Here is a 16,164-nt window from a genome sequence, read left to right on the forward strand (position 1 = left end):
GACGTTAAAAATATTTTTTTTGTAATTACTACTATTTTTTATTTTTCTTTTTACCTTTTAATTTAAAAAAGATAACATAATTTGACAATATTTTGTTTCTTTTTTTAAAAGATATCAAATATTAAATAACACAATCCTATTGGTTGGTGAACCTAGAGGTGAACCCAAGAATAAGTCTATATAAACAGCCATTTAGAATTGTTTTAGATATTCGTAACAAATCATACAATCTTCATTTTCTCAAATTAAATAGTTCTCAAGAGTTTACCTTCAACGTAGGATTTTAAAAACTCCTTGTAAGATACTCATATTTTCTTCTTCTTAATGCTCCATATACTGCACCCATTCGGACATATCAAACATAATTCGACGGTAATCGAATGTTTATCATAAGTATATTTTCTCATCCATGGTTCGACTTCGAGTTCAAAACAAAAAAAAAAATGTGAAAGATCGGTAGGGTTAACAAGACATTAAGAAGAAGAATTTCGGATCTATTTGATGAGTAATAGCCAATACTTATTGTACAAAAAAATTGGAAAGGGATGTGGTTAATTAACAAGACATGCCTGTTTCTTATCTGCTTTTGTGTTTCCATAAGGTCATTGATATTTGAGCTAGCTTTATATTCGTCAGAGTGAGGTCTTTGAACGAGAAACATGGTTTTAGGGAAGAAAGCCTTGGTGGCTTTTTTGGTGATTTTCATGAGTGATTCTGATGTTGGTCACATAGCTTCTAGCTCTGATAGGTGAACCATACAATGTTAACATTAATTTTTTCTTTCTTGTTCAATGTTAACATTGCCTTCTCGATTATCTATAGGTATGGATCAGGTATATAAGACATCGACTTCTGGAGAATAGACTTATGAGACATAAGGCTCAGCTTTTGCTTGGTGAGGCTGCCTTGTGGTCACTCAGCTTCATCGATCTGTGTGTTATGTAATGTTCATGTTTATCCATAATACGTCTTTGTTACTTGCAGCGCTGAAGAAGTTCCGGAGGAATTGATTAAGGCAATGCCACTACAAGAAAAATGGCCGTTCTTAGCGTAAGAAAACAGCTATTATATGCTTTTGTTAGCGTTATTGAAACCGCTATGTCTGCCCCAGCTATCTTAGGTCCTCCCTATACGATAGCAGTTTTCTAAAAGCTATTATATTTGAGACATATTATAGCGTTGTTTTTAACTTGCTATCGTATGTTCTATCATAGTGATCTATCAATGCTATATCTATTATCGATTATGTACTATTAGAAACTGTTCCTAAAAACATGTTTTGCTGCAAATTAGATTTACATAAAAATTAATATTCAATTAATATTTCATTAATAAAACCAAAATGTACTTGCATACCACAAACATGTATACATTTTCATCAAACCTTACACGGACATCATTACAAAATCAGAACTACAAATAAAAAGGACTATAGAAAACATGAGAACTAAATCAAAACCTTGAGTTCTCATTTTTCCTTCTTGGCCTTAGCCTGTATCTCTCAAAGAAAGTGTAGGGAATACACCTTAACAATATCCGAGTTGGTATTCCAAGAACCTGTAAAAAACAATCAAAAGGGTTCAGCTGTCTGACCTTTTGAATTAAGAATGGATCATACGTTCACTTCATAGTCTTTAAATTTAAGAGATGTATGCTTACTTCTTTATAACATACAAGACAAATCTGCTATAGCTAGAGAACCGTGAATATACTTCTATAATTGAGACTTTAAGTTTCTATTGCAAAGAGTTAAAACGAGAAATAAGAATACCTGCAACTGGAAGCAATAGAGTGGATATCTCAGCCTCAACATAAGCTGCATCATCAACAAAGAAGAGAAACATATTGAGGTGAATATCTCAGCATCAACATAAGTAGACAATTGAAGTTACAGCAAGTACCCAGTATCATATCACATAGAGAAACGATTAGAACACCTAATAGAGACGAAGCAAGCATAGATATGCATCCAGGCTAAACGTTTGTGACGTAACCTGAAATCATAAGGAAACCATCACTACTGATCAGCAACCCTGGAAGTAAAAGAAATCAATGGATCAGCACTGCAATTATACCAAATAAACAATGAAGATGAAATGCTCCAATGTCTGAACCTTAAACAAGATTAAATGCTCCACTGCACTCGTACGTGACGACATTAGCCACCAGGCAGCAAAAGTGCAAAAGTGAAGACATTAGCAACCAAAAAATAGTTAGTTTTCTTTATGTATAATCAAAGTGAGATACTGGAAAGACAAAAAAAAAATAGAAGCAACTGTACACTCAGTGAGCTTATACATAAAGTTGTCACCTTGAAGACATGAGATGTTATTGGTCTTCACTCTTCTCCCAACTTAACGAATCAACTGTATATTCCACTGCCAACCCGCCATTGTTTTCCAGCGAAAAGCTTATCAGCAAACGCAACTGATATGAATTAGTGAGAAAGAAAGAAAAAGAGACAGTCATGAGAGGCACAGCCTCTGTACACCAACAATGAAAAAGACAGACACAACCAAAAAAGAATTTAAGGGAGGAATGAATGTTCACATACTGGTTCAAAAGCCGTAATCATCTTCGAATAGTGCGTTTATTTATTTGATTTGGCTGAGATTGCATAGAGTTTTATCCCTTCTGCGAGCTTCTCATCTTGGTCTCCAACCTACCAATCCAGTAAAAACATACAAGAAGATAGCCTTAAGCATCTGGTCCAACAGAAACAGTGAAGTAAGAAAACGAAAGCCTTTTACCAGACAGATATTCAGGGGATTGTCAAGGTACTTCCTCGCCAACTTCTTCACCCAAGAAGGCATAGTTTATGAGAAAAGCATGCTTTGTCTCTTCTGTGGGAGATTCTCAAGAATCGACTTCACAGCCTCCTCAAACCCAACAGCAAGCATCTGGTCACTTAACAACAAAAGAACCTGAAAAGTTAACAACAAAAGAACAAAGGGAGCTGTAAAGTTAACAACAAAACAACCTGAAAGCAGAGTAGTCTCCATCTTGTTCTGTGAGGCGTTTGATAATAAGGATACCGAAAGCTAAAGTATTTCCAGTTCATTTCTTTGCACGAGCTATGATGTCTTGTCCTTGCAGTGCATGAACCAACACAGCCCTTTTCAGATAACACAAAACAGTATGTCAATACATATAAAAGATAAGTCTTTAACAGCTTTCAGATTGGAAGGAAAAAGTCTTTTAACCTGAATGGGGAAGAGGTGAGTGAAACCACGCTTCTCTGGAGACTCACCGACACGCTGGGACCAACTCCATCTTCTGCGACCAACTCCATCTTCTGTCTTCTCTTCTCGCTCGACTTAAGCTCCGGAACAAGCGGCGATAGAGCTCGAACAACGCGGATCTATGAAGCAGAGCCAAAAACAGCGGAGACAAAGCAAGATCCGACCCAACCCAAGCTCTGGTAATCGTAGACGAAGCAAGACACGACCCAAGCTCTGTCTCCTCTCTATCTCTGTTTCGTCTCGTCTCTTCTCTCTTCTGTCTCAGACTCAGGCCCTAGGAAAGAAAGGAAATTGACAACGCATACGTATGCCTACCTTCGATTCGATTACCGTTTACAGATCACGAAATCGAGCTTCAAGGTGTCGACGGAGAGTTTACTCGGTGGGAGATAGGGTGCGGTGACGAGATTAGGTTTTTCCCAAGAGAGAGTTCTGTTGGGGACTCTAATTTTTTTTCCACCTTCTGTGTGAAGACTATTTTTTTTTTCATTATGTAGCCTAAGTGTTACAATAAAGAGGGAAACAATTTAGTATTTGGCGGTTCTCGAAATTTCACTGAGTATAAGCGACACACGTATTTTTCTATTCCCGCGTTCTAATTTTTCACGAAAGCATTAAGTTAATGCTATGAATATGTTCTGGAATCAAAAAAATTATCTATCATAGCAGTTTGAAAATCAGCGCTATCCCGGTGTGCTATCAATACCATTTTTTCTTGTAGTGTGCATTCTTTCTAAATGAAATTATTTCCTCTTTAGTACATTTTACGATTATAATATTTAGTTGAATTAGCTAAATAATTATGTTGCTAGGAGACATATTATAATAAACTATTAATATTAAATTAAAAATGTAGTAATATTATTACTTGACTGGCGAAAGTCAGATCCAAGTTGTGGTTTACTTTTTACTAAAAAAGAACTAATTACTTTGCACATTAAATATTAGAAGAATCATCTAGCCTGGTCAAGTCTACTATTGTATAATATAATTTTATGTTCATCAGATAAAGTTGTGGTTTATTTTTAATTCTTATTATGCGCATAATTATTTCTCATGAGAATCAGATTTCTTTAAGTGCGTTGATGGATTAATATTGATCTATTGGTGTGATTTCAATATCGTTCGACCTTTTCTAAAAGCATTTTGTGAGTTCTAGAATTTTCAAGCATTCATCTTTGATGATGAAATAGATCTTAAAAATTACCTAGAATTAATGGGGGTAGAGAGTTGTGATGCAGATTTTTTTTTTTTTTTTTTTTTTTATTAACCAGGTGTTGACCAGCCTTCGGCCAGCCCACCACCTAGGCCCGACGCCAGCCTGCGCCTGTACCGGTTAGGGCCCTGGGCACGCCTTCCCGCCTGCGAATCGAACAGCTGACCTCCCAAGGTTGAGGGGCAGGTACCACTGGACTATCGAGTCCGGGTAGTGATGCAGATTTTTGAAGTTGATGATTTGCTAGATCTCAACAAAAGATCAAGCAATATAGTGTTTGCATATAATTCATGTAAGTTTCTCAAATCTCTTTTGCTCGCAACTTTTTTTTTCTATTGATTATTAGTTAATTAATTTTTGAGATTGAAAAAATGATTTTCTTTTCAAGTTGTACGTAGATTAATCTGACAACAAATATGTAAGAGATGTAAGTAGTTACCGATTTTCATGGCTAAATTGTTGTAGCTGCTGGAAATATATGGTGATCACTGAACGATAAAATGAATATTGTTGTTTTTTATTAAATTGTTATATTGTTTGAAATATTTTAAATTAGAAGAAATATGTATCAAAGACAGAGACACTATGAAGATGTTGCAGAAAATCAACTACAAAAACAATATTTTTTATTTGTTCATTTTTTGGTGGACCATACTATTTTGGGGAATTTAGTTACTAAATTGTTTTTTCCTATGAAATTATTAAAATATATAAACCTACTTAGTAGCCTAGGTATAATGTACACACGATAAGACTATGCAAAACTTCATAGTGCAATTGGTATAGAACTTTTATATAAGAAATACAATGATTATAGGATGGATCAACAACTAGCTACTTGTTTCAGGGATAAAAATAGTATATAATGAATTGAATTAGTAAAAAGAATTTAATCCCATTAATTGACAATTTCATATACAAATTGACTGTATTTGAGATATTTATGATAGTTTTTAATTTTTTTCTTTTCTTCATACTATTAAATTTCACTAGCCAATTGTATAGTTGATAGGTTGTGAGTTTGAACTTTTCCAAAAGAATCATGCATAATATATGTTATCTACAACTCATTTTCATGATTGACCATGCCCCATTCACATTGCATTTCATCAAATTGTTTGGTGGTGGTGACCAATGATTTTTCTTTGTTAAGTTCAAACGACAAATATGCGTATTTTTATCTTTGCCAATCACTATTTTAGAGTTATATATATGATAGATTTTTTTTACATTTCCATTGATGATAAAGAATTCATGGAATGAAATTCTTTATTTCATTCGAAAACTAAATAATGTCCGTAAGTGAAAAATTTAAGACAACATAATCAGTGGAAAACCATCTCTTAGAAATGAAACTTGTTATAAATTCCAAGTTTGTCTTGCTACTACGCAACTAAAAATACATGACATGTTGTTTCTTCTGTTGTACAACATATTCAATAGATTGCATTAATATCCGCAAATCACCGGTTAGTATTTTCCACACATGGTAGCAAACCCTAAAAATGTATAACCTTAAGAACATACAACATAACTCATTTTTCAAAGGAGGTAGATATTGTTTTTTTTAGGTTAAAACAAATCTTGGACGATGAGTCTTTATTCAAATGAAAAATTATTAAAATTTTCTATGGAGATTAAGATTCAAATTACATGTAATCTACTCCACTATTTTGATTGAACAGTCAATTTTGTTGACCTTGACTTATCAAGAAATAAAGATTGATGAGAAATTGACAACCTACAACAAAAATGAAGTCTAATTGTCTTCTTTTCTAGTACTTACCAATAATGACAACAAAAACAATAATAATATGCCACAAATTAGATTCATAAGTCGAGGGAGACATGTATGTGAAAAGAAACATTAGAGTGACATGTATTTGAAAAAAATCTTGATCTTTACATGAAAAGAAACTCATTTATCTTCATTTGTTAAACACGAGTATACTCCGCACGGTTCAAGTAATTTCACTATCATCCAGACTACCTGATTATAAAATTATTAATGCTTATCAACATATCGAAAAAAAAATATCACATATTTTCTAAACCTAAATAACACATTAACACATAAGCTTAAACACAGTGTACAAATCCAAAACTTTTTGGTTATAGATAAAACGCAGAGAAGAAAACAAGAATATTTGCAAATTATAAAGGGGATGAATAAAACAGTTTGATAAGAAAAAGTTATGTGAGATTAAAATTCAGAGAAAATTTAGGTAGTTGAGGATTTGTATTGCATAAAAATAGGAGATACAGGAAATAAAAATTCAATTGTATTTATTTTTAATTTTATAAGGTGTTTTCACGTGTCAGTCTTTGATTCGCGAGGCGACTTGCATTGATTATAGTTATTTTTGTAAAAAATCAACTTAAACGAAAAGATTATAGTTGTCTATTGTATATTTATTTTAACTTTTTGTTTGAAAATAGTTGATCAACATGAATGTACTATCAAAGTTAGCTCGATGGATAAAATGAATCTTTGTATTTGTTAAAACATTCATTGATTATAGTTATTTATATTCATAATCAGCTTAACTACAAATATTTTAATTGTTTCTTATATATTTATTTATTTTCTCTAAAAATGCTTGACATACAAAAATGTATAATCAAAATTACATTTTAAACATCTTTTTATCCTTTTATCTACACATATACAATCATTCATATCATATACTGACATTGTATTGTATATCATATTAACTTCAACTAAACATAAGGTTGAAATATGCAAATAAATAATAAATTTATTGTTTTTACATAATAATCTCAAATTCTAAAATTGATTTGTTAGTGTACGCAACCTAAATATTTTTGTTATTTATAAGTAAAAGAAAATATATTTTTTAGCCTAACAGGTAAGAAGTAAAATTTATATATTCAGAAATAACCATAAATATCATAAATAGACCATAATGATTATTATAAAAACCCTATATTTCATAAAAAGTCATATTATCTAAATCATTCTTTATTCTGTAAACAATAGTTAATTATGAAATATACAATATGAAAACCAAAAAAAAAAAATTTGTAAAAATAATTGTTTTTTGAATATTAACTCCAATACATAGGATATCTAACTATTATTTGAACAACTAACTATTAAAAATATAAAATAATACACGAGATAAGTTTATCATTTACGGAAAATTAGTTTTATGTGTTTATTTTGAGTGATCATTGCATAATTTTGGAGATTAATTATCATCCACATTGATATGTTAAATCATTTTTGGATTAATAAACACAACATAATTATGTCCAACATCAACATAAACACATAATGATTTTATATTTAAAAAATATAAGTATTCTTATTGATATCAATAATTTGGAAGTCATTTATTTATATTTCTTTCTAACATGTTGTTTGAGATATTTCATCATCCATAATTCACAACTTATAAAATCTCAGTTTAATATCTCACGCAACTCATCACCAATATAATGATTACATTAAACAATTGGTTATCAAAGTATAATGACATGCCCATCATAAAAAATAATTTTGATATCTTTTTTACACTAAAATTTTGATTATTTGAAACCATATAAATGTTTATCAGTTTTAGCAATCATATTTCTATCAAAGTATCAACGAATCATATTCATCTTTATGTAGAAAGCAAATTGCAAAACTAAATTATGAATCAAGATTGAATATTGCAAATTTTAGTGGTATCTACTTACATAGACAGTTAATAAATGACATTCAAAGCTTCCGTCAAACACCTAGGTAAAATTGTATATATTCATAATCTCTTAGGATCTCACTACTTTTTGTGTTAAAATTATTTTAAAAAATTTTAATTCAGTTTTGATTCATTAAAGTATCAATTAACCTATGAAAATTCTAGAGATAAATAATACTAGTTATTGAATACTAAATAGAGATTTTGGGTTGCGATTATTGTAAATTATGTCAAAGTCAATCTGGAAGATCATATGATTCAAATAGTTTTGGATTGAAAAAACACAAAAGTTTATAACAAAAATTGATGTGTCAAATATGCTTTCAAAAATTTTTTTTGTATAAACATCATATTAACTAAATCAATATTTACTTTGCAAAACTTTATTTTGTAATATAAAAATTAGTTTTAATGACATATATTGCATAAACCTCATATTATTGAAATCATTATTTATTCAACAAACAATAACTAATTATAAAAATACAATTTGTCAATTCTAAATGAAACATATGTAACTTATGTAATACATTTAAATATTATATACCATTTCCAACACATATGTTATCAAACTAGTATTCTGAAAAATTATTTATGAAAATATAAAATAGTATAATGGATAAGTCTATTATTTGGGATAAGTCTTATGTATTTTAGTTTGAAAAATTAGTGAATATTTTGTGTGCATCCGTTTTTCATCCACATTTTTATGTATTAAATCACTTTTACATTAATAAATCCAACATCAGCATATAACTAATGTCTTCAAATTAAAAATATTAGCATGTTTATTCACATCAATAGTTTATAAGTCACTAATGTATATTTTCATCCTAATGAACATGATTTGAGATATTTCATAGTCTATATTACACAACTTATAAACAACATTGTAGTTCAATATCTCATACACCACATCACAATATATAAAATATGCATTCTTTAGATGAATAATTAGCCGTGAAATGTAATATCATAACAAATATAGATAAATTTTGTGTCATATATGAACTTAATTAAAAACATCATGCAATTCTCTATATGCTAAGAATTTAAAATAAAGTTTTCATACATCTTTCTTTTCTAACCCCAAAACATTTATTCAATCGATTTTTGGTAACTGTAGTAAATATTTTCATCCTAATAATCAATGTAGTCTTAAACAAATGTTTACATAGTTTAAAATCTAAGTTATACAAACGTGTAAAAGTATATTTCAAGATTATTGCTTTTTAGAGGTAAGCTTTTCTTATTCTTACAAGTATATTGCTTTATAAATTAGTCATTCTTTTCTTACCATTTAAATTGCATGTCTTAATTTACAAGTTAATATATCTATTTTTTTTTTACCATTTAGAAGATATGTAATTGCTTCACTCTACAAGCTTATATAATTGCTAAAATATCTAAAAATTCAAAAGATCAATTTTATAGATTAGTTTTTATTTTATGTTGTTTATCTTCTATGTGTAATGTTTATTAATTCAACCGATTTACATTTTGTGTTATATTCTTGTAATACTTAGAATGCCTTATGCCATGTTTTAGTGCTTATGTTGTTTGAATTTAACTAAAGGACAAACTAAATATGAGAGTTAACTTGCCAAACAAATTAATGTTATTTTGTGTGATTTTATGATTGCATTTCATTTACGAAAATATAACCATATATACGAAAGAGATATGTTTTTTTCAAATTTTTTTTAAAATTTTTAACGATTAGTGTTCCAAAAATATTTGTTTGGATCTTTTAAAATTTGAAGCTCAATTATGATTTATAGTGCTATATTAATTTACCCCATAAATATTTAAAGATAAAAAATTAGCTTGAATATTTATTAAACCAAGCAATATGTGTCATCACTCTTATTAATACAAAAACATTTCCTTGGACCCAACTTTTTTTTGTAGGATTTTAAATTAGATACACTCTCTATTATAAAGTAAGTATGGAAACTATCTATGTTTCCAAACAGCACAATAATTAATCTTGTATCAAAACAATATAAAACATTAGGTCTCATCTTTTTAATAACTTTTTAACAATTTCCTTTTAAATTATTTGATAAATTAAATAACTGACTAAAACTTTCAAATGATTTATTAAAAAATCGAATCAATTTAAAATAAAATATGCGATATCGTGCGGGTCATGATCTAGTATAATTTTAAATGAGAATTTAGGTTTGTGATTTATGTGATATTGGTCAAAAATAAACTGATAAATCAGATACTCAAAATTTATTTTTTTAACGAGTTAGAGTACATAAAATTTTCTAATGGAAGTTGATGCATCAAATGTCAAATAATATGAACCATATTGTAGTTGTTTTATGATTTTTTTTTAAAAGAGAGACTATTGCATTTTATAATTTCACGTCTTTCTCTCTAGCAAATGTCAAATAGTATAAATCCTTATTGTTGCCGTTACTAAACCTGCGTACAAGTAGCAAACCGACTGGTTCAGAACCATCTAATAGCTACGTCAGTTTAGTTCATAACTAGAAAACCGATCGTTTCTTGACTAAATATATAAACCTAAACCTCAATTGATATCTCATATTCGAATCGAAAACTTCCGACGGGGAGACTATCTGCTTCACATCTCCGTTCATCTCCATCATCTCCTTTGATGTAACCTCTCTCTTCTTCTTCATATTGCATAACAAATGTTGGTTTGAGTTAGGATTCATATCAATTCTTTGGTGGTATGAATCTTTGAGTTGGTGTATGAGTCGTTCAAATCTGAACTTAGGTGAAATTATATGTTTGTGGATTAGTACAGGTTGGTCATAGTAAATTCGACAACTCTGTGGATCTACCTATCTCCAAGTAATAGAGTTAAGAGAAAAACCTTGTACCTAGTAGATGTTTTCACCACTTTGTCATGACCCTCGAAAACTCAAGACTTAAACTATATGTTCTCTATGATATTTCTCAAACGGTATTAAATCTTCAAGATCCATTTGTATGAAAATTTATCAAAACGATATTAAAATAAGAAAATGACTAGGATAACACTAAAAAAGTTTTTGTCACAAATATAGCATCTTAGAATAAAAATGACAAAAATAGCACTTAGTGTTTTATCAAAAAAGATAAATATGCACTTATACCCCAATGGTAAATTAATTAGACATTAGGGTTTAGAGTTAAGGGGTGGGATTTAGGATTTAGGGTTTAGGATTTAGGGTTTAGGGTTTAGGGTTTAGGGTTTAGGGTTTAGAGTTTAGAGTTTAGGGGTGGGGTTTAGGGTTTAGGGTTTAGAGTTAAGGGGTGGGGTTTAGGGTTTAGGGTTTAGGTTTTAGGATTTAGGGTTTAGGGTTTAGGGTTTAGGTTTTAGGGTTTAGAGTTGGAGAGTGGAGTTTTGGGATAAGATTTCAAATTTTGAAAAATTAAAAAAAATTAAATTTTTCAAAAGATAAAATGCTATATTGGTCATTTTAGTTTTTGAGAGCTATTTTTGTGACATAAACTTAAAAATGTGCTATTTTAGAGATTTGCCCTATTAAAATCTTGAATTATTAAGGGTGTGACTGGTGACTAAGGGAATAAAGAAGAACACTATGTTCCTTAAGATTCCTTAAACTTTTTACCATTCATGAGGAATATGTTTTTCTTTTTATTCCTCTTCATTTCTTTATTTGTAGAGAATTATAGAACAAATCAATTCCTCATTAATTTTGATAAAAAACCATCGTTCCTCGTGGTTTCTAAAATTTTATTCCTACTCATTTTTTTTTTCTATCCGTTCTTATCGTTACCATAGTTACACCCACCCTAAATGAAACCATTACTTGTTACGAAACCCGCGCACCAAGCAATCCGCAAACCGTTCGGTTCAGCACCATTCAAATAGCTACGTCGGTTTTGGTTCGTAACTAGAAAACCAATCGGTTTAGACTTTAATAAATAAACCCTAATTCTAATTGACACTCCCATCCTCTATAATCGAATACTTTCGACGGCGACACCTTCCCATCTTCTTCACATCTCCGTTTTGCATTGCGTCTCCCTTTGAGGTAATAATCTCTCTCTTCTTCATCTCGCATAATTCGAATCGGTGTCTGTGACTCGTCCGAACTTAGGTGAAATGATACGTTTGTGGATTAGATCGAGAGTCGTCTTCGTACCTTTGCACTTATATGTAATCTTAGCTGTATCGTTCCTCTGGCTATATGTTGTATCAGGTTGTTGTTGCTGCTAAAGAAGAAGGATGACGTCACGTTTTTTCGCTCAGGTATCCTTTATCAATCAACACTTTACCTGTTTGCTTCAGTTTCTTGATTGATTTTTCTTGCTATTTTCGTCCACAGGGTGCTACTGATAGCGAAGATGAGAGTGATTACGAGGAAGAGATCACGGAGGTTCAGAACAACATCGATAGCCGTTACCTCGACGGTGGCAGCGACGATGACGACGACACGGATACCAAGCGTGTCGTCAAGCCGGCGAAGGATAAGCGTTTCGAGGAGATGACGCACACCGTTGAGCAGATGAAGAACGCTATGAAGATCAATGATTGGGTCAGCCTCCAGGAGAATTTTGATAAAGTCAACAAACAGCTTGAGAAAGTTATGAGGATCACTGAGGCTGTGAAAGCTCCGATCTTGTATATCAAGACGCTTGTGTTGCTGGAGGATTTCTTGAATGAGGCTTTGGCTAATAAGGAAGCGAAGAAGAAGATGAGTCCTAGCAATTCCAAGGCGTTGAACGCTATGAGGCAGAAGCTGAAGAAGAATAATAAGCTGTATGAAGAGGATATCGTTAAGTACAGGGAGGCTCCAGAAGTTGAGGATGACAACGAAGGAGAAGATGATGACGAAGAGGATTCTGAGTTTGAGGATGATGTTTCCATAGAGGATGTGACTGTAGAGCCAGTGGACGAACCTGTTGATGATAATCGCTGGGAGACGATGAAGAACAAGGGAGAAGGGGAAATGGAGAAGCTGCTTAGCAAAGATCCTAAAGAGATCACTTGGGAGTGGGTCAACCAGAAGTTCAAAGAGATTGTTGCTTCTCGTGGGAAGAAGGGGACTGCTCGATTCGAGCTTGTTGATCAGCTTACACACTTGACAAAGATTGCCAAGACTCCTGCGCAGAAGCTCGAAATCCTTTTCAGCGTTATCTCAGCACAGTTTGATGTGAATCCGGGTCTCAGCGGACACATGCCCATCAAAGTCTGGAAGAAATGCGTGCTCAACATGCTCACCATACTTGACATTCTTGTCAAGTACAATAACATTGTTGTGGACGACACGATTGAGCCTGATGAGAATGAATCTTCAAAGCCAGCAGACTATGATGGAAAGATTCGGGTCTGGGGAAACTTGGTTGCGTTCATTGAGAGGATTGACACTGAGTTTTTTAAGAGTTTGCAGTCCATTGATCCTCACACCCGTGAGTACGTTGAGAGGCTGAGGGATGAGCCCATGTTCTTGGCCCTTGCTCAGAACATCCAGGACTACTTTGAGCGGATGGGTGATTTTAAAGCTGCTGCAAAGGTGGCCTTGAGACGTGTTGAGTCAATATATTACAAGCCCCAGGAAGTTTATGAAGCTATGAGGAAATTGGCTGAGTTGGCTGAAGAAGATGATGAAAATGAGGAGGACGAAGAGGAAAATGGACCTCCTTCTTCATTCATTGTTGTTCCAGAGGTTGTTCCCCGTAAGCCTACCTTCCCAGAGAGCGGCCGAGCAATGATGGATCTTCTTGTGTCCCTTATCTACAGAAACGGAGATGAGCGGACCAAGGCCCGTGCAATGCTGTGTGATATCTACCACCATGCTTTGATGGACAACTTTGGGACTGCTAGAGACTTGTTGCTAATGAGTCATCTCCAAGACAACATTCAGCACATGGACATCTCAACACAGATTCTCTTTAACAGGACCATGGCGCAGCTTGGTCTTTGTGCCTTCAGGGTTGGAATGATCTCTGAATCCCATAGCTGCCTCTCTGAGCTGTACTCTGGTCAAAGAGTGAGGGAGTTACTTGCCCAAGGTGTCTCGCAAAGTCGGTATCATGAGAAGACACCCGAACAGGTAATTACTTCTTTTGTAGATCTTATACAATAGAATATGAAAATGAATTGTTTCATCATATAGTTCTGACTAAAACCCAACTATAAACACTGTATGTCTGTCTAATCAGATTGAGTATGAAAATGAATTGTTTCTAGTATATATTATATTTACGCTGCATTTGGGGGTTCTATTTCAACATTGGTGCTTATGGTCATGTTGTTTCATTCAGTATGTTTATGTGATATAAAAAACTTTTGATTTTAACAGGAAAGGATGGAGAGGAGAAGACAAATGCCATACCACATGCACTTAAACCTCGAGCTCCTTGAGGCTGTTCATCTCATTGGTGCCATGCTACTTGAAGTCCCAAACATGGCAGCAAACTCGCTTGAAGCCAGACGCAGAGTGATTAGCAAGAACTTCCGTCGCCTGCTCGAGATCAGTGAGAGGCAAGCGTTCAATGCACCACCAGAGAATGTGCGTGATCACGTCATGGCGGCCACCAGAGCCTTGACCAAAGGAGATTTCCAGACGGCGTTTGAAGTTTTGAACTCCCTTGATGTCTGGAGACTGCTGAAGAACCGGGACAGCATCCTCGAAATGGTGAAAGCTAGGATCAAAGAAGAGGCTCTAAGGACTTACCTGTTCACATACTCGAGCTCCTATGAGTCACTTAGCCTTGACCAGCTGGCTAAGATGTTTGATCTCTCCAAAGCTCTGGTTCACAGCATTGTGAGCAAAATGATGATCAACGAAGAGCTTCATGCAAGCTGGGACCAGCCCACACAATGCATCGTCTTCCATGAAGTGCAACACAGCAGATTACAGTCATTGGCTTTTCAGTTAACCGAGAAACTCTCGGTTTTGGCAGAAAGTAACGAAAGGGCAATGGAAGCTAGAACCGGTGGAGGTGGTCTTGATCTGAGTTCAAGGAGAAGGGACAACAATCAGGACTATGCAGGCGCAGCATCAGGTGGTGGGAAATGGCAGGACAACATGAATTCTGGATATGGAGGAAGACAAGGTAACAACAGATCTGGATATGGAGGAAGGCCAGGACAGCCTAGAGACTGGTCGGGCCAGAACCGAGGAGGAGCATATGCAGGAAGAGCTGGCTCAGGAAACAGAGGTGGTATGCAAATGGATGGCTCAAGTCGTATGGTGAATCTTAACAGAGGTGGTCGCCCTTAAAAGACGTTGAGGAGATATCTGCAGGCAGTGTTTTGACCTTTAGCTCGTTTAAGACCTTTCATTGCATTTTCTTGTTCATCGATTGAAACTTTTGAATCTTTTCTTTTTGTTTCAGCAAGTTGCTTCAGAACTTAGAATTACTTGAAGTCTGCAAATGAAGAGAACTTTTTTTCAAAGACACTATATCTCTTTTGTTCATTCTAGCAAGTAGCAACAATACATGAAGCACAAGAACAACATGATATTGACCCCCTAACATATAAGATATCACACACCTACGTGCATTTCAACATTGTTCTATTTCAACCTACTATTATGTTCTTTAGATAAGAACCTGAGTGCATCTTGCATGCAGGGACGGTCAGACTGGTTACTTGATGTGCGGAGAAGTGCGACCTCGACAACTCTTTTAACTTCTCCTTGTTCAAAACCACTCGAACTCACTTCGTTTCTGCGTATAGCGGTGTTTGTTAAGATCTCTGAAACAAGCTCTTAAAAGTTTTTTTTTTTTTTTTTTTTGATAAATAAGCTCTTAAAAGTTGTAAATTGTTATAAATCATTATTGTGAATATCCATAACCGGCCCATACTTTAGAGAGAGAGACAGCCGTGCCCTAGAGAGAGAGAGAGCCGGTGGCTAGAGAGAGGAAACCCTAGTTTCCATTTTCCTTATTGATTTATGATTTGTACTATTTTCATTTTATAGACTTTCCATATTTTTAGTTTTCCTTTTCTCTCATGTAATTCCTTATATATAAAAGGCACACTTTATGTTTATGATAA

The 16,164-nt window shown here is 33.3% G+C and overlaps 1 protein-coding gene and 1 long non-coding RNA gene across 4 annotated transcripts; one reads left to right on the forward strand and one right to left on the reverse strand.

Moving 5' to 3' along the window:
• Positions 1-1,306: 1,306 nt before the first annotated feature.
• Positions 1,307-4,797, reverse strand: LOC125585175. 3 transcript variants are annotated; one of them, XR_007322105.1, is made up of 8 exons: positions 3,204-4,797; positions 2,981-3,115; positions 2,751-2,907; positions 2,555-2,662; positions 2,076-2,427; positions 1,902-1,994; positions 1,772-1,816; positions 1,307-1,557 (listed from the first exon to the last, which is right to left on the reverse strand). It is a non-coding gene; the product is annotated as an uncharacterized LOC125585175 (long non-coding RNA). The 3 variants fall into 3 exon arrangements; XR_007322104.1 differs by having other exon boundaries at positions 1,938-1,994; positions 2,076-2,410; positions 3,204-4,792; XR_007322103.1 differs by having other exon boundaries at positions 2,076-2,410; positions 3,204-4,791.
• A 7,249-nt stretch (positions 4,798-12,046) lies between these two features.
• On the forward strand, positions 12,047-15,565 carry LOC106400931 (eukaryotic translation initiation factor 3 subunit C). Its single transcript, XM_013841335.3, has 4 exons — positions 12,047-12,187; positions 12,356-12,405; positions 12,482-14,209; positions 14,459-15,565. Exons 2-4 carry the CDS (start codon positions 12,382-12,384, stop codon positions 15,380-15,382), a joined length of 2,676 nt encoding a protein of 891 aa, XP_013696789.1. The 5' UTR covers positions 12,047-12,187; positions 12,356-12,381; the 3' UTR covers positions 15,383-15,565.
• The last annotated feature ends 599 nt before the right edge of the window (positions 15,566-16,164 follow it).

The sequence above is a fragment of the Brassica napus genome, chromosome C4 (assembly GCF_020379485.1).
Source record: "Brassica napus cultivar Da-Ae chromosome C4, Da-Ae, whole genome shotgun sequence".
NCBI classification, from domain to species: Eukaryota; Viridiplantae; Streptophyta; class Magnoliopsida; order Brassicales; family Brassicaceae; genus Brassica; species Brassica napus.